This window comes from Ciconia boyciana, chromosome 13 (genome assembly GCF_034638445.1).
Source record: "Ciconia boyciana chromosome 13, ASM3463844v1, whole genome shotgun sequence".
Taxonomy (NCBI): domain Eukaryota; kingdom Metazoa; phylum Chordata; class Aves; order Ciconiiformes; family Ciconiidae; genus Ciconia; species Ciconia boyciana.
Window position 1 is genome coordinate 16906602 of NC_132946.1, and position 24193 is coordinate 16930794.

A 24193-nucleotide genomic window follows, 5' to 3' on the forward strand; every position below is an offset into this window, starting at 1 on the left:
TGCACTGCAGGCAGCTGGGGCCGAGTGCCAGAGCCACGGGCAGTGCCAGGCCACCGTGAAGTCAGGCAGCAGGTTCTGCTGCTGGAGCTGGGGAAGGGCGAGCACATCCCTGCAACATCCCTTTCCCTGGAGGTGCCAACCAGCCGTTCATGGAGAGGCTCCCAGCCTGGGAACGTCAGCAGCACGCGGGAGGGCATCTCCTGGGGGAATGCCTCAAATAGTGGAGCTGCCTTTTGCTGGTTTTATTTTTACGTATTGTGGACTTGATGAGAGCCCTTAAACAGATCTGTGGGCTTTGTGTCAGGTTTGGGTTGCTCACCCTGATGTCTCAGGACTTGCTGTCCTGAAATCTTCTCTAGAGGTGGATGGTGCTCCCCTGTCCCTTGGAAGCCGTGCCATAAGGAGCTTCCCAGTGGTGCCCGTGTCCAGCTGCAGAAGCAGTAGGTCCATCTAGGAGTGACTGTGTGCCTGTCCAAAGCGGCTTGGTGGTCTATGTAAAACCTTTGTGCTTGTGTGTAGCTCTTCAGGTGCTAAGAAGCAGCTGTCCCATGATATGGTCCGACCTCTCTCCATTGAGCGACCTGTTGCGGTGCATCCGTGGGTCAGTGCCCAGCTCCGAAACGTCGTCCAGCCTTCTCACCCCTTCATCCAAGATCCTACCATGCCACCCAATCCAGCCCCCAACCCTCTCACCCAGCTGGAAGAAGCTCGCAGGAGGTTGGAGGAGGAGGAAAAAAGGGCTGGAAAACTCCCCCTTAAACAAAGGTATGCTGATAGGGTCTGATTGTGCGTGGGAGGGAAGGGGAGACTGCTCTGAAGGTGAGCAGCTGAGGGAGATGGCCACTGCCCTCTGCTCTGGTCTCCAGCTGCCAGCACCAGCTGGGTGGAGGCATATGCAGAGAGGTCAGAGAAGTCTGCCCCAGCCCCTCTAACGTGGTGGTGCAAATGCCAGAACCCACCTTGAGGGCTTGGGCTTGAGGATGGAGAGGCTGGAGGTGCTTTTGGGAGGGTGGGAAAGGCGCTGCTGAGAACTTGAGGAGGAGCTGGGCAGGGGAGCCTGTCTAGAAGGGGCATGGTATGGGAGAGCTCTCTCCCGCGCTACTCACTGACTCTCGGCTCGTTCACACGCACACAAGAATTTCAAAGGTTGGTGCAGGAGCAGAATTCAGCAGGATACAGCAGAATTAAGTGCAGAATAAGAATATGTATTTGCTCTTTATTTACATCTCCCACAGGCTTCTGGCAAAGGCTGCTCGTGGCATCTGGATGGGAGCACTGCACTGTAGTCCCGCTGCAGCAGCGTGGACTCGCTGCATGGCCCTGTCCAAGTCACTGCATCTTTTTGTGACTCAGCTTAATGCCTGTTGCAGAGCTAATTCTCCTGCTCCTGTGTTATCTTTCAGGGAAGATTATTTGCAAAGCACATGGAGCTCTCAGATGAAAAGTGTCTTGAAAGTGCTAGATAATTACTGTTAACAGCTAAATGCACTTTGTCCATTAAAAACCTTTCATAATGGGAATTGCATGTAGTCACTCCAACGCCTTATAGCTGTCTTCTGAAAACTTGAAACTTTGGCGTCTGACTCTTAAAAACACAAGTGTAATTTAAAAAAGAAGCTCTTTCAATTGCCAAGCTCCCATTATTTTTGCTTGCAGTGACCATGTAGCAGACTTCTGCATATTTATGTCAGAGCATTGATTGAAAGCCAGGTAATTAGAGGGCTCTCCCAAGTCAGGGTAAGCCAAGTTTATTTGATCTACCTTTCAGTTGGTGTAATTGGATGGGGTTTATTAGTAGAGTCCTTTAGAGTCGTACTGAATTCATGCACCTTCCCCAGAAATGTCTGGATGCAGATACGTACTTTGGAAACACCGGCCTGGGCTATGTGCGTATGCAGTTAATACTCTAATAAAAATTTGGCATGTATTGTAAGCATAGCTTCTGTAGTAACCCCATGGCATGGGGATAAATGCCGTGCAGAGCAACGGGAGGACAGGCTGAGCAGTCCCAGTGCTGGGTTGCTCTGCTTACGCTGCCTCCCCACAAGGTCCGGCTCTTCTCCCGGTGAGGCAGGGATCTCCCTGACCTGCCCCAGGCGTGGAAAACCGGGGAGCCGTGTTCACCGGGGGGAACTGCTCATGAAAAGCAAATGTTCCCGTGTCCAGTAGCAAGCAAGAATGGATGCAGCAGTCCCCAGGGAGCCAGGGGTTTCTGGATGTTGAAATCTGCTGGGTTTTGGCAGGATTGGGTGCTCCAGCTGAAGCATTCCTGAGCTAGCAGCTCTTTAGAGAGCTCCTGCTATGGTTAGCACAGGAGCCTGCCTGAAAATAGACCCCAAGTCTCTTCTGAGAGAGGCTGCCCAAAGCTGGGTGGGGAGCTAAGGAGAAACGGAGAGGGGATTTAATGTGAAAACACCATTTATTTCAGTTGGGAGCTCTGGAGAGCTCTGGGAAATTGGAGCCTGTGTCCAGGTTCGTCGGCAGCCTTGGGGAAGCCACGGGGAGGTGGAGGTGAGCCCGGAGGTGTCCTTGGGGCACAGGCGTGAGCTGGCCACGGGAGGAGAGTGCGCTGTGCCAGCTTTGTATGGCCAAGCTGACCTGGCCGGCACAGTTACCTGGCTCACCAGCCGCTCTCCTCTGGCACAGCCCTCGCCAGCGGTGGCCTTCCCCAGCTAACTGCCTGCTGCTCTGGCGGGGGGGCCAGCAGCCCCACTACCCCCCAGCACTGCCCCGCTAGAGATATTGGAGGCACCTGCAGTGCCTGCACTGGGAATCATAGATATTCTTCCAGAAATCACACTTCTATTGCAGAAAAAGCCTTTCTCTCCCTATTCCACAGCATTTGGAGGGACATTGATCTCTGAGATAGCTACCTAGCTGCTGCTAGCAAGCAATGCAGGATTAAGTGTCCCATACGGAATGACCTGCAGATCCAGCGTGCCCCAGCATCGGTGTCCCAGTGACCATCAGGTTTCTTCCATGTAGAGCCAGGTTTTGAGCCATTTTCTGTAGCTCAGTGTCACAGTTTGCTTACCTTCGCAGCTGGATGAAGTGATTAGTACCAGCTCTTCAGAGAAAATACTTTTGCAAGCAGCGAGAACGTTAGCATGAGCTTGGTGTGGAACTAATTGGGCCGGGCCAAGCCTGGAAGAGGACCAGAGCTGGCCACTGGGACATCTCCTGAGGTAACATCTGCTGGGTGCCTTTCAGGCTTTCCAAAGCACTCCAGCCCCAGGGCCGAGCTGGAGCGAGCTGGGCGCTTCACCTCTGCGTCGCAGCGAGGTTGGATTGGTGCTCTAACCCAGACTTAGTTGCCCTAGCACGGCATCACGGGGTTATATAGCTGAAAAATCACGGGGGGCAGTGAAGTGCAGATGCAGTAGGTCAGATGAGTGCTGCCGTTCCCTTGACAGATAACATGTCGTCTATGTGACAAATGCAGCAAAGGGAGCTGACCCCAGAAGGGGCAGGGTGGTGGCACCTGGCTGTCTCTGGGTCACGCTGGCACCCGGGAGGTGGGCGCAGGTGGACGCTTTAATGAGGCAGAGCTCAGACCTGGTGGCCTGTTGGGATAAGCCGTGCTCTCGGGAGATCTCTTGGTGATGATGAAAGCGGAGACAGTTGTGTTGTCTTGTTCTCCGGAGAGAAGCTCTTGGGAAATTACATTTTCAGTCATTCCTTATTCATCAGCCCTGCTTCAAGCCTGCTGGAGATCGATGGCTGCGGTTCGGGACGCGTGTGTATTCTGCTCCCAGCGGGCCGGTCCCGCTGCACGGCCTTGTTCAGCCCCAGGAGCTCAGAGGCACCGCAGCCACCCACCCCTGCTTTGATTTATGGCAAAGGCAGGGGATCCAAAACCATGGGGGTTGTTTTTAACTCTAGCTCTGCGAAGCAGTGCAGAGTTTCTGCTTTCGGGCATCATTTCAGGCATAATTTTCAGGCACATCTCTGCTCTGGAAGGAGGTGGGCACAGGAGCCAGGCTGAGCACGTTCAGAAACAACCTTTCAGGGATGAATTACGTGGCAGGAGGAGGAGGAAGGCTCCCAGCCACCGGCACGGTCCCCCTCTTGCTTCTACCGTGGCAGAGCTCGGGCGTCCTCTCCACCTCCCCAGGCGAAGGAGAACAGCAGGCGCGGGGGAAGCGGCTGTGCTGCCTGCGCAGGGCACGTAGCTGTGTCCCCAGGTGCCAGTTCCCCGGGCACGCAGCGGCGCGCTCTAAGTCACAACTTGTTTCTAGCAGGGTTAAGAGAAGCTTAGGGACTTTGAGGTTGTCCAAACCCCTTCAGTTAACTTCTGGCTCGCAGGGTTCACAGAATTTGCCTGAATTTATGACCCATTTTTCCTTTAAATGGCTCTTTTTTTTTTTTTCCCCCAAGGATGACTCAATTCCTTAATGTTTTTCTAGCTAAAGGGCATCCTGTGCTTTGATACGGGGATGGGGGAGGCTCCAAGCTTTGCTGGCACCAGGAGCGAACCCTTGCCTCTCAGGATGCTGCATCTTCTCCAAAGGTGTCCCAGGCAGAGCAGGCCCCAGGAGGGTTGTTCGGTTGAACTTTAGACCTCTCACGCCTTTAGAAAGAGGTGAAAAGATTGTGTCTGGTCTTGGTTTGCAGTGCCAATGTTTATGTGGGCACGCCATTCAAAAGGTGCTCTGCCCGCGAGCCAATGTTTAAAGGTTAGGGTCAGAGTCATTTCCAAAACTGCGATTACCTCATGTGCTTGGCAAATTCTGGTTTTTATAGCAACTTGCCAGTCACGTAAATACAAAATCATCTTTTTTATCCGGCATGCTTTTTAAATACTTTTTTAAAGCTGCCAAATTTGTTTTATGTGACTTTGAAAGAGAAGGCTGCTTCTGGCTTAGACCGCACATGCCAAGTTACCAACTTGTGTCGGCTGCTCCAATGTTTGTGCAGCATTTATGGCACCCCAGATGAAAGGTTCTACAGAAGGGCAAAGTACCCTGATTTTTATTATTGCTACTTTTGTCTACTTTTGAAAATGGGGTTAGGACTGGGCTGATGCTTTCGGTCTAGTGATGGCTCCACGTAGCAGAACCCTGGTGTGTGAGTTGGAAGCAGCGACCAGACCGACATCCTGAGAGTCGGGAAAACACAGGAGATTTAAAGTCACTGAGGTTTTGGGGACGGCAGCTGCCTTGCCACCGTGAACGGACAGGACGGGCAGCAAAGCCTCCGGGACACGTCCTGCTGGGAGCTCCATCCCCTCCGACCTCCATCTACGCTGGGAGAGGTGCCCAGGGTAGCCACAGGGAGCAGGAGCGGCCCTGCCTGCGTGGCCCTGCAGATGTAGGTCAGCGGAAAGCTGTGCTGAGCTATTTTGGCCACGGCGGCAACAATCCCGAGTAGTCTGAGCGGTGTTTGCGTTATTGTCCCCAAGCACTTCCAGCCCCGTGTGCTCAGTGCACGCCAGGAGCGTGCTGATGGTGACCTGGGGCTGCTGCCGGGGCCTTGGGATGCTCTGCCTTGCCCGGAGCTTACTGATGACTGAGCCAGCGGTGCTGCGGGAAGGGCCGTCCCCTCTCAAAGCCTGGGGACGGGTTTCTTCAGCACGAGGGGGCTGAGCTAGAACCTGCGCCCTCCTTTGTAGCTGCAGTCTGGCCCCGTCCAGCCTTTCCCAGTGCTGTTCACTGCCTCACCAGCCTCGGCATGCAGCTGCATGCCAAGCTGATGGTCAGAGCGAAGGATGCTCAGGGATCGCGTTGCATTTCCTCCAGCCCATCTCTGTCACCTCTGGTGGGACCTGACCCGCACTTCTCACCTGGGCAGCCCCGTACCCGGATGGGCACCCAGCAGCAGCAACGGTGCTGAGCGCCGTGGGCTGATACTCAGCATGTCGCTTGTATTTTTGCACGGCAGGTTGAAGCCCCAGAAGAGACCAGGCAGCGGCGCGTCCCAGCCATGCGAGAACATTGTGGTCGCTTACTACTTCTGCGGAGAGCCGATCCCGTACCGCACCCTCGTCAAAGGGCGTGTGGTGACGCTGGGACAGTTCAAGGAGCTGCTGACCAAGAAAGGGAACTACAGGTAAGGGCTGCTCCCCGTGCGCAGGATAGTGCCAGCAGGCTGTCAATGACCCCTGGCAGATGCCACTGCCAGAGCGCAGTGGCGTTGCCCCCCCCAAGGCAAAGGAGCGTGGTGGAGGTAGGTCAGGGGGCTCCTGGAGCTTTCGAGGAGGGCTCCCGCAGGACATGCTGCGATGGGGATGTGGCAGTGTGGTCAAGGCCTTGGCTGTTGGAGGGGCAGGTTACAGAGACAAGGGAGATTGGGTTTTGTACCAGAAATGTCCCGCATCGCTGTTTGCACCTTCAACAGAAGCTGATGAGCTGTCCCTGCGGTGTCCTGGTCCAGTGACGAGCAGCATCAGCCAGTGCTTAATGATGCCGTGGGGAACCCTCTGACTTCCAGACCCATTTCGGCTCCTCCCAAACTTTCCTCCAGGAAGGACAGGGAGGTTGGGTCCTGCTGGAGTCCCAAAGCAGCCAGGCTTGGGGCATGTAGCTCTCCAAGTTCCCCCTTCCAAGTAGGAGCTGCCATGGGAAAGCCCTCCTAGAAACGCTCCACCAACACAGGTGCTTCCAGCCACTACTTTTGGGAGAGCTCTGAATGGGCTTGGATTCAGGGCTGGAGCTCCTGAACATGCCAGCACAAATCCTGACCACACTTTTTTGCTCACTGGGTGAGGGCAGGGACAGAAGTGTGGCCCCAGTTGCCTCCAAGTCTGGGGGAGCTGCTCCCCATGCACCACGAGCTCAGGGGCTTGGAAGGGCTGTACCCGGGTTTGGGGATGGTGGTGCTCTCATGATCATTCACCTGCTCTTTTTTTTCCTCTCTGCCCCCATGTTTCTGGTTTTTCAGGTATTACTTTAAGAAAGTGAGTGACGAGTTTGACTGCGGCGTGGTCTTCGAGGAGGTGCGGGAGGATGACACCATCCTGCCCATCTTCGAAGAGAAGATCATCGGGAAGGTGGAAAAGATCGACTAAGCTCCAGGGCTGCCGAGGCGTGAGGACAGGACTGTGAAAGACTCTGGGACCGGAGGAGAGGGCCTGGGCAGACGCTGGCAGTGCTACTGCCACGGGTGCCGAGCGAGCCCGGGGCGGAGGGCGGCAGCCTGCTCTGGCACGGGCCTGGGCGAGCTCCGGGTTGCCGGGGGATGTCGATTCACCTCACGGACCTGCCAGTGGGGGCCCGGGCTCCCTCTCCATACCGAATATAAGTGTAATGTAGCATTGTACAGTGCATTAGAAAGTGTAATATGACCTTGTTTACTAAAGCTGCATATTTTTGATATATTGTAATAAAAGGAAAATATTTCCAATGTCACAGTGCTCTTATGTAAATGTAAAACATACAGGTACTGCAGAACTCGCCCAAAGTGTACAGCCATCCGTCAGACTCCGTCTGCTCCTCGCTTTCATGGCACCCTGCCCTGGCCCCCTTGGCACGGATGGCTTTGGAGTGCTGCTGGGGCAGAGCTGCTCTGCCCCCGCCGGCGTGGGAGCAGCGGCCCCGCTCCGGAGGGGCTGTGGCCCCAGCTCACCTCCGAAGATTATTGAGCCATTTGGAACGAGTCGGTCTCTCGCCTCCCTGGCAGTCTCAGCTGCTGGACATGGTAGGATGGTTTTTTTTTCCTCCTGAGCTTTCTTGCGACCGAGTAAATCCCCGAGGGATAGGAGGGTCGGTGCCAGCTCGCGGGGCTGGGGGCTTCCCGCAGTGCGAGGACCGGCTCGGAGCCAGGGCGGCAGGCTGGATGCTGGCATCCCACAGCCCGCGCGCTTGTGTCCCCCCTCCCCGCCGTGTGCCCCTGGAGAAGGGTTCGCTTCCCAGGAGGGTGCTGCAGTTCCACAGAGGGCTGGCACCCATGTGCCCGGCGCAGATGTGCCCAGGCCCCTGGTGCCGAGCTCCAGCTTTGGTCAGGGGACTCTTTAGGAGAAACGTAATAGCAGAGGGAACTGACTAGACACTAAAGCTGAGGACAAAAAGATTTCTTTTTTTGAGTCCTGCGTCTTTTGTCAGCTTCTGTGTCTTGGGGGAGGTGGCATGAGGGCACTGCAGCCCACTGCCGAGAGCGAGGGGGGGGTGTTGATGCCAGTTTGTGGGGCTTGTGTAGGGCCGGGTCACCCAGCGGGGCAGCCGGCACCCAGGGAAGCCTCCTGGGCTTACTCGGACGCAAGAAAGCTGGGGGCTGCGCTGGTGCTCCCACCGCCCTGCCCTCAGCCCTGCCCGGCTCCTTTGGAGACCAGCCCTCGCCTGCCTGCAGAAACCGGGGTGGCCCCCAAAGCCGGGGGGCTCCCACGTCAGCACTCGCCCTGCCTGGCGCTGCTCTCGGCCGCAGGGGCACGTTGGAGCTGCCAGGGACCCTGTGGCACCGCGCCGGGATGCGACTCAGCCTGTTGTATATGTCACCGAGTGCCTTTAAAACAATGGTTCTGTGACTTGCCTATACACTACGTGAAGTCCAGCAAAATCCGCGATCGTTTTCAGCCCGGGAACAGCATTATGAGCGTTTTTTCCTCCCTGTTTTTTTAAGTTCTGATGGTGTTGTGTCTGGTGAGGTTGTTAACATGCCTGGGATTTCCGTCTTCCCCCTTTTTTTCTCAGGGGGTCCCCTGTAAATATGTACAGCGGCCGCGCAGCCCCGGCGACGTCTCCTCTGCATTCTCATGTGCTGACTTGTACAATGATCTTTTCAAAGGTACTTGGATAAAATGAAATAAAACCCCATGTCCCATCGCCTGCTGGTTTCTTCCTTCCCTGCGGAGCAGGCACCCGGGCCCACACATCTAGCTGGGGCGGCTGGAGGACGGGACAGGTCAGGCGAAGGGCTCTGCTCTGGCCCGCAGGCTTGGGCACGTGGCAGGGCTGGGGCAGCCATGGGCTCCCTCGAGGCATGGCCGGGCAGGTCCTGGCCCCGGGGACCAAGGCGTTGCCCCCGGGGGAGTTGCCCAGGGTCTGGGAGCAGCGGGCCCAGGGGAGAGGGGCAGGTGCCAGGGGTTGGAGGGGACGCTGGGGGTCCCAGAGGCTGCGAGCCAGGCTTAAGAGGAGCAAGTGGAGCCCCGTGTTGCGTTCTTCTTGCTTCCCCTGCTGTGACAGGAGCTCCCAGGGCTGCCCTGGGGCTGGTACGCAATCGTGGAGCCCTGGCCTGGGGCGGGAGGGCTGCCTGGGAGCCACAAAGGAGAGACCCCGGCTGGTCCCCCCCTCACCTGCGCCCCGGCAGCCCGCCACGAGGGCCAGCGTGGAGAGCACGGGGCTCCCCCCAGGGCCATGTCCTCTGCAGCCTTGGCCACCCGGTGTCATCACAGGGCTGCCGGGACGAGTGCTGCGGCGCACACGGGGCTGTGCTGGCTCAGCACCCCCAGGGAGGCAGAGCCCCTTGCCCGGGTTCAGCTGGTGGGGGGGCTCTGCCTGTCACAGCACCCGGCAGCCCTGCGGCATCCCCGAGACACGCGGGTGCTCCCCAAGATGTGCTGGGGAGCCGCAGACACAGAGCAGAGCCCGCATCGTTTCCAGGTCCTTTATAGCACGAGCCCGAGCGGGGTCGGGCTCACAGCTCGTCCCGGGTTTCGGCCGTCCCGAGCGGACTCGGCTCCTCCGTGCCTGTGCTGTTCTCAGGGGTCTTGGGCACCTGGAGAAGGCAGCAGTGAGGCACGGACGGACAGACCCCCCCGCCTGTCCCCATCCCACAGGATCCGTCCCCCTGCCCAGCCAAGGCTAGGAGCTGCCCCGGGGTGGGTGGGGGTCCCTGGCCCTGGGGTGGGGGGACCTCACTCACTGCAGGCGGCTCCTCGGGCAGCGTCCCCCCGTTTTCCAGGAACTTGGAGAAGGCCTCCACGTCTCGGGCACTCTTGTACTCAACCATCTGGAGACGTGGGATGGAAGGGAGATGAGGAGTGATGCCATCCCCGAGGTGCTGGCAGAGCCGGGGTGGCCCCGCAGGTGCCCCCACCTACCTTCCGGCCCGGCCCCGCAGGGAAGTAGTGCAGGGTGGGGAAGCCGTTGATGGTGATGTTCTCCAGCTCGTTGGCCGTGGCATCCAACTTGGCGATGACGATGTCCTCGTGGTCCCTGTAGCGCTCGCCCAGCTCCTCCCAGGCGGCGGCCATGGCCTGGCAGTGGGAGCACCACGGCGCGTCTGCGGGGCAGGCACAGTGCCGGGGTACACGCCGGGGGACCGGGGCTCTGCCGGGGTCAGGGTGCGGCATCCCCCAGGCGAGGGGTCGGGGATGGGGCTGTTGCGGCAGGGGGCTGAGCCCCGTGCAGAGCTCGGGGAGGGTCGCAGGCGGCCCCGGCACTTACAGAACTTGACGAAGACGTTCTTGGTCTCATCGAACGCCACCTGCTCGAAGGTCTTCCCCACCAGCACTTTAACGGGCTGCGTGTCCCAGTCCTCGGGCGGCTCCGCGCTCAGCAGGTGGGGCTGCAGGGACAGCCAGGGTGGCCACAGCCCAGGGTGAGCAGTGGCAGGCCCCATGGGGAACAGTGCGGGACAGGGACAGAGGGCCCCAGCCTGCAGCCAGGGGTGCTCCTGTGCTGCCTTTTGGACCTCTCTTCCTCTCTGCCACCATCCCAGCTTTCTGTGTCTCCACATCAGTGGTCTCTCACCTCCTTTCCCATAACACCCCTCCAAATCCTCAGGCCTGGCAGCACAAGCATCAGCGAGCAGGTGGCTGGTGTTCACAACTGCCATCATTAGGCTTCAGAGTTAACAGCCCACCACTCACCACAGGGAAGCATCCTTGGTGCTGACTGGCACGGTGCCGCATCCCTCACCTTCACCTTGCCGTCCAGCACCGCCTGGATGAAGGTGCGTATGGCTGTGTCTGAGAAGACGTCCTGGTCCATCCGGTACTTGCGGTTGTTCTCCATCTTGACTAGGCGCAGGGTGGGGGCATCGGCGGGCGTCAGGCCGAAGAAGGGCAGGACGTCGGCACCGTACCCAGTCACGTCCACCACCACAAAGAGCACCTGGGTGGGGGGACAGGCAGCACTGATGCCGGGGTGCCCAGTGGCCAACCCCACGTCCCCGCCATGGGACCTCCTCACCTCGCCCCGGAAGGTGCCAGCAGCAGCCCGGAAGCCGTCCCGCAGCGCCAGCTGTGCCGACGACGACTTGTTGAGGAAAAGCAGCATGTGGTGGGGGATCTTGGCACTGAAGATCTGGTCGGAGGTCTGGGGAGCAGGAGGAGGGTGAGGGCCAGGGGGCCACGGCCCTCGCAGGGATGGGGACAGGGCTGTGGCCAGGCCATACCTCGTTGGTGAACTCCATCACCAGCTCCAGGCTGTGGATGCGGAGCAGCCGGGTGAGCTCGGCCGCATCCAGCCCCCGTGCCGGGTCCACGGGGAAGTCTGTCCGTCCCTCGTCAAACTGCCGGAGCAGGGGCTGGTGAGGGCTGGGGCGGGTGGGAACCAGGATGGCCCCGCCACCCGCCCGCCACCCCCTCACCTTCTTGAAGAGGCAGATGGTGTCGGCCGACAGCCCGTACGCCTGGAAGAGCTCGGCCGCCTCGGCCACGCCAAATGACACGTCCACCACCTCGCCAGCCACCTCATAAAACGCCTGGGCCGCCTCGCTCCCCAGGTCCTGCAGGGCCACCCCATGAGTGGCCATGGCCGTGACCCTGATCCGGCCCCCGCCTGCCCCAGCCCACCTTGAAGAAGCCGACGACCACCAAGTCCTGGGAGCCCACGAAGGCAGCAGCGGTGGCGGCGTCCTGCAGCAGCGTGGCGCTGGGGCCGGCCCGTCGTCGCATCCAGCGCACGATGCCTTCGGCGTCCGTGCGGCCTGGCAGGCGGAGTGGGGCCCCTGCCATCACCCCAGCCACCCCTCGCCAGGTTGCCGCCCCCCCCGTGCCATCGGGCCCGGCCACCCGCCTGCCGTCACCACCGCAGCACTGCCTGCCGTCACTCCATGCACCATCGCCACCCTGCAAACCCCATCGGGACATTGCCGCCCCTCTCACCATCACCCCCTGCCACCCATCCTTGCACCCCAGCCCGCCCCAGCACCCATCGCGGCAGCCGCCCGTGATGGGTGCCACGGCCATCGCGCGGTGCCGCAGCCCTACCGGTGTAGGCGAGGGGGTGGGTGCGGTTGCCGTCGCGGAAGAGCTTGAGCGTGGGGTAGGAGGTGATGCCGAACTCGTTGGCCAGGGCCACCTGAGCCGTGGCGTCCACCTTGCCCAGCCGCGCCAGGCTGGACTCGTTCCTCAGCGCAGCGGCTGCCTGGGCAAAGGCGGGGGCCAGCTGCTGGCAATGCCTGCACCACGGCGCGTCTGTGGGCAGGGGACAGCGTTGGCGGTAGGGACAGCCCCAGGACAGCTTTGGGGTGTCCCTGGTCCCTAGGGCGGGCTTGGCGGGTGGCCAGGGCACATAATGGCTGTGAGCGCCTGGTGGGCTCCAGTGCGTGCCCCTGCCTGTGTCCCCTGTGCCACGGCCCACGTCCCTCACCCCCACCGTGTGTCCCTGCCCCATGTCCCCTGCCGTGTCCCATGCCCCTGCCATGCACCCCCATCCCATGCCTCTGCTTGTGTCCCTGCTCATGTCTCTGCCCCATGTCCCCATCCCATGCCCCAAGCCCCTGCCCCATGTCCCTGCCCTGTCATGTGCTGTGCCCTGTGCCTCTCCCCCTCTGAGACATAGCCCTGCCCCTGCCCGTACCCATGTCCCTGCCCCATTCCCACCCCACCCTGTGGCCCGTCCGGCACCCATGTCCCTGCCTGCACCCGTGTCCCTGCCTGCACCCCTGCCCATCCGTCTGCTCCTGCCCACACCCACACCTGTGCCCCAGCCTGTACCCCCTGCCCATAGTCCCTGCCCCACACCCATCCCCATACATGCCCCTGCCCACACCCCTGCCCGCACCCCTGCCCACGGCAAGGGGACACTTACAGAACTCCACCAGCAGCAGCTGGTGCTCGCTCAGGGCACGGGCGAAGTTGTGCTCATGGAGCACCAGGACGCCATCCTCCTCCCCGAGCTCATCCGAGGGCACGTCCCTCTCCTCCTCCTCCTCCTCCTCCTCCTCCTCCTCCTCCACCACCTCCCCATCCTCCACCTCGCCCCCCCACGCCGGGCCCAGCCAGGCCAGCGACACCAGCAGCCAAACCAGCCCGGCCCCGCAGCCCCGCATGGTGCCGCCGCTGTCCCCAAAGCCAGCGCCCGGGGGGAGAGGGCCCAGATAAGGGCCCCGGGGCAGGTGGTGCCAGTCCCCTGGGGCTCGTGGCCCTCCGCTACTGGCTGCCCGGCCCCGCCGATAAGGCAGCCGGACCAGGTGGCCGTTTTCCAGCTGCCCGTCCCGCAGCGGGACCCTGCCCTGCCAGCGGGAGAGGGACGGGGACGGGGACGGGGACGGGACAGGCAGAAGTGATGGGGGCACGGACACACCAGTAAGAGACCAGTCTGTAGGGTTTAATGGCGATGGAAGAGCACAGCCTGCGACCGGGCGGGCAGCCGGGCACGGCGCCGCCACGGCAGGGTCACGGCCCCAGCCCCAGCGACGGGGACGGCGTGGGGACCAGGTGGGTGTTGGTATTTAAAAAAAAACAGCAATTAAAAATAACTTTGGTTGCGAAGACCATGTGGGCACCCACTCGCTAAGGGACCCCCCCCCCCCTTTACACGACCGGGGCGAGCGCAGCGGTGCCGGCGAGGTGTCCCCTGGGATGGCAGGCACCGCATCCCCAAGCTGGCGGGGGGGGAACCCAGTGCGGGCAGGGGGTCAGTCCTCCCAGGCCTTCTTTATGCAGAGGCCCCACTCCCAGGAGAGATGCTCCGTCTTGTCGTCGTCGGTGACGAAGGAGCGGACGCGGTAGGAGCCCCGTGCCAGCCAGCCCCGCGGTGCCTCCTCCGCCGGCGTCACCACCTCGTACTCCTCGGCCCGCGGCGCGTAGCTGCCCACCATGAAGACGTCGCGGTCCACTGGGCAAGAGGGGGGAGGGGGAACGGGTGAGCGGGGCCAGGGCAGCACGGCCCCCCACCACCACCACCACCTCCCCGGCCCCCCAACCCCACTCACCGGGCCGGCCCCGGCGGTAGGTGAGGTGCAGGCACCGCAGCCCGCAGACGATCTCCCTGTTCACCTGCGGGCAGAGGGCAGGGGGGCCATGGGTGCTGCCCCACAGCTTGGTGCCCCCCACCCTGGGGACCCCTGGCCTTGGGGGGACACCCACCTCTAAAGCCCCACCCTGCACACCCCCCAGGATGCAGCTGCTGGGGCTGGACTGGGCACTGAGCGGGGTCAAGGGTGGCAGGGACCCCCGAGAGGGGCAGGGACCCTGAGACGGCAGGGACCCCTGGGAGGGGCAGGGACCTCCAGGGACCGCTGGGAGGGGCAGGGACCCAATGTGGCTGGAACCCCTGAGAGGGGCAGGGACCCAGGGGTGGCACGGACCCCCAAGAGGGGTAAGGACCCCAGGGTGGCAGGGACCCCGGGGTGTCAGTGATGGGGACAGCAAGGATTCCCAGGGTGGCAGGGACCCAGGAGGGCAGGGACCCCGGAGTGGGCAGGGACCTGCGGAGGGGCACAGACCCTGAGGGTGAGGGGTGAGGGGCAGAGGCCCCAGGGCAGAAGGGACCCCGGGTGGCAGGGACCCTGGGGCAGCAGGGAACCCATGGGTGGCAGGAGGGACCCCGTGGAGCAGGGACACATGGGAAAAGGGACCCATGAGGAGCAGGGACCCCCTGGGGCTGGGACCCCAGAGTGCGAGGGTGGCAGGGCTGTGCCCAGCCCCGCTGGCGGGTGCAGGGCACCACACACCCGCCTCACCTTGAAGGACACCTTCACCCTGTAGTCCACCCCCTCCTTCAGCACGAAGGCCCGGCCCCGCAGCACCTCCAGGTCTCCTGTGCGGGGAGATGGCCCGTGAGCCTGGTACCCCTTCCTCTTCCTCCTCCTCCTCCCATCGGTGCCCCCACCGCTCACCTGTCAAGTCCATGGTGATGGGCCCCGGTGCCTGCTCGCACATCAGGGTGAGCCTCGTCACCTGCACGTTGGGCACGCTGGCGTCTAGGGACAAGCGGCAGGGCTCAGACCTTACCCGCCCGCACCCAGCCCACCACCACCGGCACCTGTAATGGCATGAAGAGCCACAGTGCCCGTGGTGGGGGTCTTCGGAGCCAGTGAGTGCCGGGCAGCCCGGGCAGGGCACAGGAGACCAGGGGCATCTCAGGCCAGCCCCAGTCTTGGCACCAACACCTTGCGGGTAAGACCACGTTTAAAAGGGCCCAGCCACAGGTATCTCCCGGGGTGCGATGCTCCCGTGTGATGCTCCCTGCCTCGGGAGCGGGCCAAGGTGGCGGGGAGGAGGAGGGAGGCGAAGGCATTCCTCGAGGCGGGCGCTGGCCTCATTGCACCTCAACAGCCCAACCTGCACCCCATCAGCAGCTTGCACCCCCACCAGCCCCCTTGCACCCCATCAGCCTGCACATACACACCGTGCACACCTCAGGCACCCCACTGGTTTGCACCCACCTCACCAGCTTGCACACCTCGCCCCCCCGCCGTCATGCACCCGTCAGCCAGCACGCCAGGGTGCTGGGCCCGTGGCGCACCCCAGCCTGGCCCAGGCCCTGCAGACACCGAGGGCAGCGCCAGGCTGGGGCAGCTGCTGTGGGTGTCATGGGGAGCGGGGCGCACCGTCTGGGCACCGGCAGCCGTGCCACCCCGGGCCCCGCTGCTGCTCGCTCCGTCTCTGTCATCCCAATGAATTTCCTGGTCCCTTGTATCCGTTCCTATGGAAACTGCGGCTGTGATCCCGTAACCAAGGCAACCGGGGTCCCCGGGCAGCCATTACCGTGTCGGCAGGGGGATGCCGGGGCCTCCGCGCAGGTGGGGGGCAGAGGCAGCACCCACGGGCAACGCCAGCCGGGACGCACCCTCCCTGCTGGGGATGCCCCACGGGTGCTGAGGACGCCTGAGCTCCCTGCACCCGCTGAGGCTGCATCACCCGGCCTGGGTGCCGGGGTGCCGGGGTGCCCAGCCCCAGCAGGCAGCCCCCGGCCTTACCCACGGCGGCAGGGATGGCACCCAGCAGCGCCTGCTTGTACTTCCGCAGGCTCTCATCCCCCGGGTCCAGCTCCTGGATCTCCCGCAGGCTCTTCTTCTCCGGCGTCCTGTACGCCAGGGCCACGTCGGCATCCTCCTCCTCCTCCAGCGACAGCGTCACCCCCTCCTTGTCAGCCATGATGTCTGCGGGGGACAGGCAGTGGCAGTCCTGCCGCCCCGGGTACGCCCTGGGGGACACCCCCCGCCCCGTGACACGCAGGCGCTGGTGGGCAGGGGGTGGCTGAGCTGGGACATGCCACGGATGGATGTGGGCAATCCCCTGTGGGGCAGCAGAGTTGTCCCCCTGCTCAGGGCCGTGGGGACGCCTCCAGGCTCCATGTCCCCAGGGCCCGGTGGCACAGCTGACACCCGAGGCGTTGCCGCCGGCTGCATTTCCGCATGGTCATGGAGCAGCTGGTGCCTACGTGGTGCGCATAGTCCGGGGGGTGTCTGCAGCCCACCGTGACCCGCAGGCGCCCTTCACACCCTGTCACCCGGAGAGGTCCTTGTCACCACCCCGCGGCCCCCTCCAACGCCGCTGGGCAGCCACCAGCCCCATCTCCCACCCCAAAACCAAATTGCCAGCAGCTGCAGGGGAAAAAAAAAACCAGCTCTGGGGCAAACGGTGGCTCCGGTGGGTGCCAGGCTGCGGGGGGCACAAGGGCGGGTGATGTCCCCACGGCCCCTGCCTCTGCCCTGCCCGCTGCATCGCCCCCCCACGCCCGTCGCCCTTCTGACTGCAAGCACCGTGCTCCCCAGGCCCCTGGAAGCCCCATCCCCGGGGGCACAGCCCGGGGCAGGGGCCACCAGGCTCAGCCCCCCGGGCCGCGGGGCCAGCTGCGCGGGTCCCCGGGGCAGCGGCGGTGACCGGGGCGCAGAGCGATGGCCCCGCTGCACCCCTGGGCGCCCAGCAAAGGCGGAGGCCCCGCACCCCGGGGCGCCCGCTGCCACAGCGGCGTGCGGCACCCGGCCCCGCTGGCTCCCAGCCCAGGGAGGCACCCACCCAGGAGGCACCCACCCAGGGGCTCGCCCAGCCCCGCACGGGTGGCAGGAGAGGGCGGCGCGCGCCGGGGGCCACAGGCCAGGCTGCGAGGTGGCCGGGGGGCGGCCGGGGGGGGGGCCCCCGCCCCTGCGGGACTGCTCCGGCTCCCCCGGGGCCCGGGGTGACGCTCGCTCCCGAACGCGCCCGGTGCCCGGGGTGACGCTCGCCTGCTGGGGAGCCGGGGCGACGGTCCCCCGGGGCGATGCCCACCCCACCGCCCGCAGGCGATGCCCGCCCCCGGGGCACCCGGGCGAGGCCCTCCCCGCCGCCCGCCGCCGCTCACCTCGGTAGCACAGCGCCAGCCAGAGCAGCTCCAGCAGCTGCCCGCCGGCCTCGCACACATCCAGGCCGAGCATGGCCGGGCCGGGCCCGGCGCCCCCGGGGCCGGGCGGGGCGGCCGCTGCCGGGTCCCGGGGCGCGGCTCCTGCCGCTGTCGGCGGCTCCGCCGGGGCCCGCGGCCGCCGCTCCTCCCGCCCGCTGCCGCCGCGCTCGGCGGTGCCGGCTGCTCCGCCGCCGCTCCCCCGGCGCTCCCCCCGCTGCGCTCCCCGGCGCTGCCCGGCGGGGCGGCGGCGGCGGCTCCCGCAGACGCGGCGGCTCCGCTGCCCGCCCCCGCCCGCCCCCGCCCCTCGGCGCCGGGCGGCTCCAGCCCCGCCGCTCATGGGCGGCGAGACTGCAGTGAGCTCATCCGCCGTGCGCGCCCGCGCAGCGCCGGCCCGCGCTGCCCGCGCCCTGCCCGCGCTCCGCAAGCGCCCGCCCGCACTCTGCGAGCGCCTGCCCGCGCCCTGCCCGCACTCCGCAAGCGCCCGCCCGCGCTGCCCGCGCCCTGCAAGCGCCCTGCCCGCTCCCTGCCCGCACTCTGCAAGCGCCTGCCCGCGCCCGGCGAGCACCCAGTCCGCACCGCTCGCCCCCCGCCCGCTCCTTGCCCACAGCCCCCCAGCCTGCCAACACCTTGTCCACGCTGCCCGCTCCCTGCCCGCACGCCGCAAGCATCCTGCCTGTACCCTCAGTGCACTGCCCGCACCCTGCCCATGCCCTGCCTGTACTGCCGGCACCCCGCCCTCACTCTGCCCGCACCCTGCCCGCACAGCCGTTCCAACAGCCGCAGTGATTCCCCCCACACCCGGCAGCCCCGCCGGCCCGGGGCCAGCCCTGCGCTCCCCCGACCCGGCCGGCAGAGCCGCGGCGCGGGGTGCGGGGGGCCGGGGCCGCGGGCAGGGCGGGGGCCGGTCCCGGGCACCCGGGGCCGGGGCTCGGGGCCGGGGCGGCGGCGCAGACCGCGGAGGGGCGCGGGGGGCGGGGCCGGGAGGGGCGGGGCGGGGGCGTGGTCGGGCGGGGCCGGGGCGGGGCCGGGCGGCGAGGCGCGGCGCGGGGCGCGCACCCGCGATGACCATCGGCGGCCCCGCGGCCGGCACCCCCGCCTCCAGATGCCCTGCCTGCGCAAGGTGAGCCGCCACCGGCCCCGGCCCCGGCCCCGGCCCCGGCCCCGGCCCCGGCCCCGGCCCCGGCCCCGGCCCCACGGGGAGCGGGCACCGCGCCGGGACCGGGCGGCGGGCGGCCGGCACCGCGCCGGACGCCGCGAGGCGGCACGGGCGGCGGGGACCCGGCGCTGGCACCGTGGGGAGCGGGTACCGAGGGGACCGGGCGCTGGCACCGTGGGGACTGGACACCGGCACCGTGGGGACCGGGCGCCGCGGGGACCGGGCGCTGGGACCGTGGGGGGGACCGGGCACCGGCACTGCACTGGGCAAGGCGGGCATCGGGGACCGGGCACCGGGCACCGCCGGCGGCACGGGCGTCAGGATCGCCGGGCAGCGGGTAGCAGCACCAGCCCGTGTACCGCGGGACAGCGGTCACCACCCCGGCCCCGGCACCGCCACGGGGCACCGGCCACCGCCCCACGCGGGGACACCCACGGGCAGCGCCCCGGCGCTACGTGCTCAGCCCCTGCCCTCCGGCCCGGGGTGCTGCCACAGCCCCGGCAGACCTCGCTCCCCAAAACCGGGGCTCCCCGCCCAAGGGATGCCCGGAGGCTGGGCGCCTGCACCTCTGGCATCGCACGCTCACCCGGCTGCTGGGTGCCCCGGGTCCGGCTGCGGGGTGCCAGGCTGTCCCCGGAATGGGCACAGGGTGCCCCGGGTCCGGCCGCGGGGTGCCAGGCTGTCCCCGGAATGGGCACAGGGTGCCCCGGGTCCGGCTGTGGGGTGCCAGGCTGTCCCCGGAATGGGCACAGGGTGCCCTGGGTCAGGGCGGGGGGAGCCAGGCTGTGCCCAGGCCCGGTGCCTCTGGCTGGGGGGCTGAGCCTGGCGGGCGCTTGCCCGGCAGATGGAGCGGATGATCGTCAGCATGCAGGACCCCGACATGGGCGTCAAGATGAGGAACCAGCGCCTGCTCATCACTGTCATCCCGCACGCCATGACAGGTGGGTCCCCACGGCGGGGTGCCCCGTGAGGCGCGTGGGGTGGGGGAGGCGTGTGGGTGCTCCCCGGGTGGCCCTGGCGCTGCACCCAGCACGCAGCCCCGTGGCATCCCGTGCCGTTCGCCTCCCCGCACCCGCGGGTGCTCAGAGCTGCAGCTGGGATCAATTATGCATCGGCTGAGCAGGGCGGGCGCTCGCTGGGGCGGGCAGCCCAGCACGTCCTTGGCAGGGCCCCCGTCACCCTGTGTGACCCCTTGGCATCCGCCGTGCCGTGCCGTGGTGCCCCAGCCCAGGAACCTCCCCGTGCCCGGTCCGGGGGACCCCATCACACCCTGCTAATGCTGCTTCGGTCCCCAGGGAATGACATCGTGGAGTGGCTCATCCAGAAGTACTGCATCTCTGAGGAGGGTGAGTGCCCCGGCACGGGTGGCCGGCACCACGGGGATGACCGGGACTGCCGAGCCCCTGTGCAGTCCTTGTTCCCGCTCCCCCAGAGTCGCTGCACCTCGGCAACCTCATCGTGAAGCACGGCTACATCTACCCCCTCAAAGACCCCCGCAGCCTGGTGCTGCGGGCGGACGAGTCGCCCTACCGCTTCCAGGTATGGCCCCACCAGCGGTGCGGGTGCTGCTGCAGCCCCGGGGCTCCCCCAGCTCAGCACCACGGCACCCCACAGCTCCTCAGCCTCTTCCCTCCCCCCTGCAGACCCCCTATTTCTGGACCAGCACCAAGTGGCCGGCCACGGAGCTGGACTATGGTAGGTGCCACTGTGCCACCAGCACTGGCATGGGCTGCAGCCCCTTCCCAGCTCCCCCTGAGGTGCCCCCACTCCTCTTGCAGCCATTTACCTGGCCAAGAAGAACATCCGCAAGCAGGGCGACCTGATCGAGCACGAGAAGGTGAACGGTGCCCTCCTCACCTGTGATGAGCTGGGGGGTCACCCGCGGGGTGGCATCGGCTCTGCCTGTGCTGGAGCGGCGACGGGACCCAGAGCCGGGCGAGGGGATGGGTGTCGCACTGTGCCCACGGGGGTGACGCCGCCGCTGCTGTTCCCCAGGACAACTACAACCTCCTGCACAAGCGGATCAACCACACGTGGGACTTCGTAGTGATGCAGGCGCGGGAGCAGCTCCGGTGAGTGCGGGCACGGCCTGGCACCACTGCACCCCAGGGAGCCCCTGGGGACAGAGCACCCTCGGGTGCTGGGGCAGGCAGGGTGCCAGTGCCTCCCCGCTGCCTTTGCACGGGCAGGGCGGCCAAGCAGCGGCGGAAGGGTGACCGTATCGTCATCGACTGCCAGGAGCAGGCGTACTGGCTCGTCAACCGGCCCCCGGTGAGGACAGGCTGGGGAGGGCAAGGGGTGCCAGCCTGGCGGGTACAGCCCTGGGCAGGCAGGGAGGGCCAGGGCACTGGCACCACGCATGGCCCCGGCCCGGGGAGCTGGGCTGGGGGGCGCAGGGGGTCCTGCCAGCCCCCGGCGCAATGCTCTCATTGCAGCCGGGAGCCCCCAATGTGCTGGAGCAGGGCCCTGCACGCAGGAACTGCCACACCACCCGTGTCCAGCTGGTGAGTGGGGGGGGCGGGCACCCCCGAGGCTGCCGGCGGGCACAGGACACAGCCACCCACGTGTGCCAGGGTGCTGAGCTGCCCCAGTGGGTGCCTGGCCGTCCCACCCCGGGCTGCGCCCACATCTGGGGGGGGCCAGCTCTGCTAACAGCCACGTGTCCAGCCTGTCCCCCTGCCCAGCTGAGCCAGGGCGGGGGGGAGGCAGTGCGTGTCCGTGTGTTTGCCCATGCACCCACCAGCACCCCTAATCCCTGTGGGGCAGCCGCGCTGCCGGGAGTCCTGGCACCCTGGGGTGCCCGCAGCCACTGCTGGGCCCTGCCCCATGTTGTGACCCCACTAACGCTGCCCCAGCCCCCCGCCCGTCCTCGCTAACCACCTCCTTTCTCTTCTCTGCGCCGTGTGCCGTGTCCTCTGTCCACGTAAGTGTCACTAAACCAGGGCCGGTGCCACGCTGGGGCGGGGGGGTGGATGCTGCGGTTCACCCCGTGGGCTGTGCCGGCTGAGCCAGGAGGGGTGTGGGGATGAGGCTGGAGGCCACAGGGATGGGCCACGGGGTGCCAGGGTGAGGAGGGGGTCTGGATGCCTGGGTCCTTGCCCAGGGTGGTGCTGGGCAGGGCTGGTGGGCACGATGTCCTGGCCCTGCCATGCCCTCACCCAGACCCACACGTCTCTTGCAGACCAAGAACATGGATTACTACAAGCGGGAGGTGAGTGGGGCGACGGGCGGGGGCGGCTCCTGGGGGGCACGGGCTGCCGGGTCCCCCTGACATCTCCCCCGTGGCCGGCCCCAGATCGAGTACTGCAGGAAGGCCATGGCCAGGACCAGGGTGAAGTCCTCCATCTGCCTCGAGGGGTGAGTGGCCGGCGGCTGCCCTGGCTGCGGGCAGGCTCCCCGTTGGGGCGACAGGGGCACCGGCATCCCTGTGGCCAGCTGCTGGCACCGCAGCACCCATGCTGCCGTCACCCTTGGCGGCGAGCGGAGCCGAGGCTCCGTGGTCATCGCAGAGCCGGAGCACGTCCCTGCCGTGTCCCCGAGGTGGCTGGGGCTGGTGGCTGTGGGACAGTGGCCCTGGCCACCTCCAGCCACCGCTCCTGGCAGGTACATCAAGTTCAATGAGCAGTACATGCCCCACGACCCCATCATGTCTGGCTGCCTGCCCAGCAATCCCTGGATCACGGACGACACCACGTACTGGGCCATGAACGCCCCCACGTAAGCACCCGCGTGGGGGCTGCCAGCCCCTGGCTCCACCCCCAACACCCCAACCCCCCGGACAGGGTGCGGGGTCATGCAGGCACCCATGGGCTGCCCGCTGCCAGCCCCGACGCCGGTGTCACCTGCAGGGTGCCGACCCCCACAAAGCTGCGCGTGGAGCGCTGGGGCTTCAACTTCAGCGAGCTCCTCACCGACCCCCTGGGTCGGGCGCAGCTCCTTGACTTCCTCAAGAAGGAGTTCAGCGGTGAGCGGCCCCATCCCAGCACCCCCAAACCCATCATCCCATCCCGGCACCCCCAGACCCACCGCCATGTCCCAGTACTGCCTAATCCACTGCCCTGTCCCAGCAAGACCAAACCCACTGCCCCATCCTGGCATCCCCAAACCCACCACCACGTCCCAGCACCCCTTGACCAACCTATCCTGGCAGCCCCTGACCCACTGCCATGTCCCAGCATAGCTGGACCCACCACCCCACCTTGCAGCAGCTGGCTCCATCCAGGGGGGTTTGGCCCCGCAGTTGGCTGGGCCCTGGACCCAGCAGTGATGGCCTGGGGGCCACGTCCCCATCCCCAACACCGCGTCCCCCTCCCCAGCCGAGAACCTGAGCTTCTGGGAGGCGTGCGAGGAACTGCGCTATGGGGAACAGTCCCGCATCCCCGAGATCGTGGACTCCATCTACCAGTGAGTGCTGGCGGGGCGAGGGTTTGGGGGGTGAGGGTTTGGGGGGGCCAGGCCATCACGGTGCCACATCCCACTGCGGGGCCGGGTGCTCACCGCCGGCTGCGATTCCCCAGGCAGTTCCTGGCCCCCGGGGCCACGCGCTGGGTGAACATCGACAGCAAGACCATGGAGCGGACGCTGGAGGGCATCAAGACGCCCCACCGCTACGTGATGGATGATGCCCAGATGCACATCTACATGCTGATGAAGAAGGTGGGCGCGGGCAGGGCTGGGCAGGGCAGGGCTGGGCAGGAGCCTGACACCTCTGCTCACCCAGGACTCCTACCCGCGGTTCCTCAAGTCGGAGCTCTACAGGAACCTCCTGGCCGAGGCAGTCATCCCGCCGGAGACCAAGAAACGGTGAGGGCAGGGGCCGGCACCCCGGGGCGCTGGGGTGGTCCCCGCTGGCGCTGACTCCGCTCTGCCCGCAGCGTCTTCCCCTTCATGCGCAAGCAACGGCACTCCAGCCCCAGCCCGGCCCTGCTCCTGCCGGCGGGCGACACCGAGGAGAGGAGCAGGGGCCCCGCGGCTGCCCCCGTCCCCGAGGAGGAGAGCTGAGGGCCCCAGCCCCTGCCAACGTGGGAGCCCCCTGGCCCGGCACCCTCCGGCTCGGCCGCAGCCCCCCGCCCAGCACGCCCGGCCCCGCCGCAGGCCCCTGCGGGCAGTAGCACTGAAGGAGAGAAGCCATACGCCCCCCGGCAGCCCCCCCGGGCCAGGCTGGCCGCGCCGCAGCCCCTGCTCACGTCCCTGCACCCTCCTCTCTCTCGGGGAGCCCACACCCGGCCGGCCCGCTGCGGGGTCACCCCCTCCGGGCACGAGCCGTGAAGACAATAAAGCCCCCGTGGGGAAATGCTGCGGCTCCCGTGGTTTTCGGGGAGGGGTGACCAGGGAGGTGGCTGCAGGGCGGGGGGTGCACACGGTGGCCAGCACCCCTCCCGGCACGGAGGATTTGTGTCCTCCTGGGCTGGCAGCAACCCCTGCCCCTGCCCGCAGCTCCCAGCAGGGGTGCGGACCCCCGGCAGGGGGGGACCGGCACCCCCAGGCACGCGTGCCCACGGCACAGCCACCACCCACGGCTCTGCTTGCTCCGAGGGGCAAAAATAGACCCCGCTGGCAGCCCCAGCTGCCCTCCTGGCATGGCCAAGCTGGCACTCGGGGCACTCGG

The 24193-nt window shown here is 65.9% G+C and overlaps 4 protein-coding genes across 12 annotated transcripts in view; 2 read left to right on the top strand and 2 right to left on the bottom strand.

Moving 5' to 3' along the window:
* Positions 1-8747, top strand: part of AXIN1 (axin 1) — a 75485-nt gene extending 66738 nt beyond the window's left edge. The window contains exons 8-11 of one of the 2 annotated variants that reach the window (XR_012044938.1): positions 520-765; positions 5881-6048; positions 6880-7635; positions 8625-8747. Coding sequence is in view for 1 of the 2 variants with exons in the window: in XM_072878118.1 (XP_072734219.1) it covers positions 520-765; positions 5881-6048; positions 6880-7006 (541 nt within the window). In the remaining variant the exon portion in view is untranslated. Of the gene's footprint in view, positions 1-519; positions 766-5880; positions 6049-6879 lie in introns of both variants that reach the window. The other variant, XM_072878118.1, reaches the window with a different exon arrangement.
* A 548-nt stretch (positions 8748-9295) lies between these two features.
* PDIA2 (protein disulfide isomerase family A member 2) lies at positions 9296-13269 on the bottom strand. 3 transcript variants are annotated; one of them, XM_072878332.1, is made up of 11 exons: positions 12912-13269; positions 12089-12295; positions 11672-11805; positions 11467-11604; positions 11272-11388; positions 11067-11192; positions 10794-10988; positions 10320-10440; positions 9974-10155; positions 9796-9882; positions 9296-9648 (listed from the first exon to the last, which is right to left on the bottom strand). In XM_072878332.1, the coding sequence occupies exons 1-11, from the start codon at positions 13150-13152 to the stop codon at positions 9568-9570; spliced, it is 1629 nt and encodes a 542-aa protein (XP_072734433.1). In that variant the 5' UTR covers positions 13153-13269; the 3' UTR covers positions 9296-9567. The 3 variants fall into 3 exon arrangements, with proteins under 3 accessions (XP_072734433.1, XP_072734432.1, XP_072734431.1); XM_072878331.1 differs by having other exon boundaries at positions 9799-9882; positions 12912-13152; XM_072878330.1 differs by having other exon boundaries at positions 9296-9639; positions 9787-9882; positions 12912-13152.
* A 140-nt stretch (positions 13270-13409) lies between these two features.
* Positions 13410-17905, bottom strand: ARHGDIG (Rho GDP dissociation inhibitor gamma). 2 transcript variants are annotated; one of them, XM_072878333.1, is made up of 6 exons: positions 17391-17861; positions 16027-16209; positions 14944-15027; positions 14788-14864; positions 14038-14101; positions 13410-13940 (listed from the first exon to the last, which is right to left on the bottom strand). In XM_072878333.1, exons 1-6 carry the CDS (start codon positions 17764-17766, stop codon positions 13741-13743), a joined length of 984 nt encoding a protein of 327 aa, XP_072734434.1. In that variant the 5' UTR covers positions 17767-17861; the 3' UTR covers positions 13410-13740. The 2 variants fall into 2 exon arrangements, 1 of the variants encoding a protein (XP_072734434.1); XR_012044995.1 differs by lacking the exons at positions 13410-13940; positions 14038-14101 and adding an exon at positions 15493-15752 and having other exon boundaries at positions 14783-14864; positions 17391-17905.
* Positions 17906-18448: 543 nt separating this feature from the next.
* RGS11 (regulator of G protein signaling 11) lies at positions 18449-23863 on the top strand. 5 transcript variants are annotated; one of them, XM_072878007.1, is made up of 17 exons: positions 18449-18549; positions 19430-19526; positions 19881-19931; positions 19997-20124; positions 20229-20280; positions 20364-20422; positions 20581-20657; positions 20775-20856; positions 21021-21089; positions 21767-21796; positions 21881-21942; positions 22189-22302; positions 22434-22549; positions 22902-22989; positions 23103-23241; positions 23306-23388; positions 23460-23863. In XM_072878007.1, the coding sequence occupies exons 1-17, from the start codon at positions 18532-18534 to the stop codon at positions 23584-23586; spliced, it is 1392 nt and encodes a 463-aa protein (XP_072734108.1). In that variant the 5' UTR covers positions 18449-18531; the 3' UTR covers positions 23587-23863. The 5 variants fall into 5 exon arrangements, with proteins under 5 accessions (XP_072734108.1, XP_072734110.1, XP_072734109.1 ...); XM_072878009.1 differs by having other exon boundaries at positions 23330-23388; XM_072878008.1 differs by having other exon boundaries at positions 20018-20124.
* Positions 23864-24193: the final 330 nt, after the last annotated feature.

Bases quoted from the DNA above. Each gene is read 5' to 3' on its own strand.
- RGS11 (XM_072878007.1), top strand. The intron at 20,125-20,228 runs GTATGGCCCCAC...TCCCCCCTGCAG, and splicing joins AGTCGCCCTACCGCTTCCAG to ACCCCCTATTTCTGGACCAG. The intron at 22,303-22,433 runs GTAAGCACCCGC...TGTCACCTGCAG, and splicing joins TGGGCCATGAACGCCCCCAC to GGTGCCGACCCCCACAAAGC.
- ARHGDIG (XM_072878333.1), bottom strand. From the start codon at position 17,766: ATGAGCGGCGGGGCTGGAGCCGCCCGGCGCCGAGGGGCGGGGGCGGGC. The intron at 16,210-17,390 runs GTGAGCGGCGGC...TGTCCCCCGCAG, and splicing joins GCTGGCGCTGTGCTACCGAG to ACATCATGGCTGACAAGGAG. The intron at 14,102-14,787 runs GTGAGGCGGGTG...CTCTGCCCGCAG, and splicing joins GGGTGAAGGTGTCCTTCAAG to GTGAACAGGGAGATCGTCTG.
- PDIA2 (XM_072878332.1), bottom strand. From the start codon at position 13,152: ATGCGGGGCTGCGGGGCCGGGCTGGTTTGGCTGCTGGTGTCGCTGGCC. The intron at 11,389-11,466 runs GTGAGGGGGTGG...CTGCTCCGGCAG, and splicing joins CCATCTGCCTCTTCAAGAAG to TTTGACGAGGGACGGACAGA. The intron at 10,156-10,319 runs GTAAGTGCCGGG...CCTGCCCCGCAG, and splicing joins GAACGTCTTCGTCAAGTTCT to ACGCGCCGTGGTGCTCCCAC.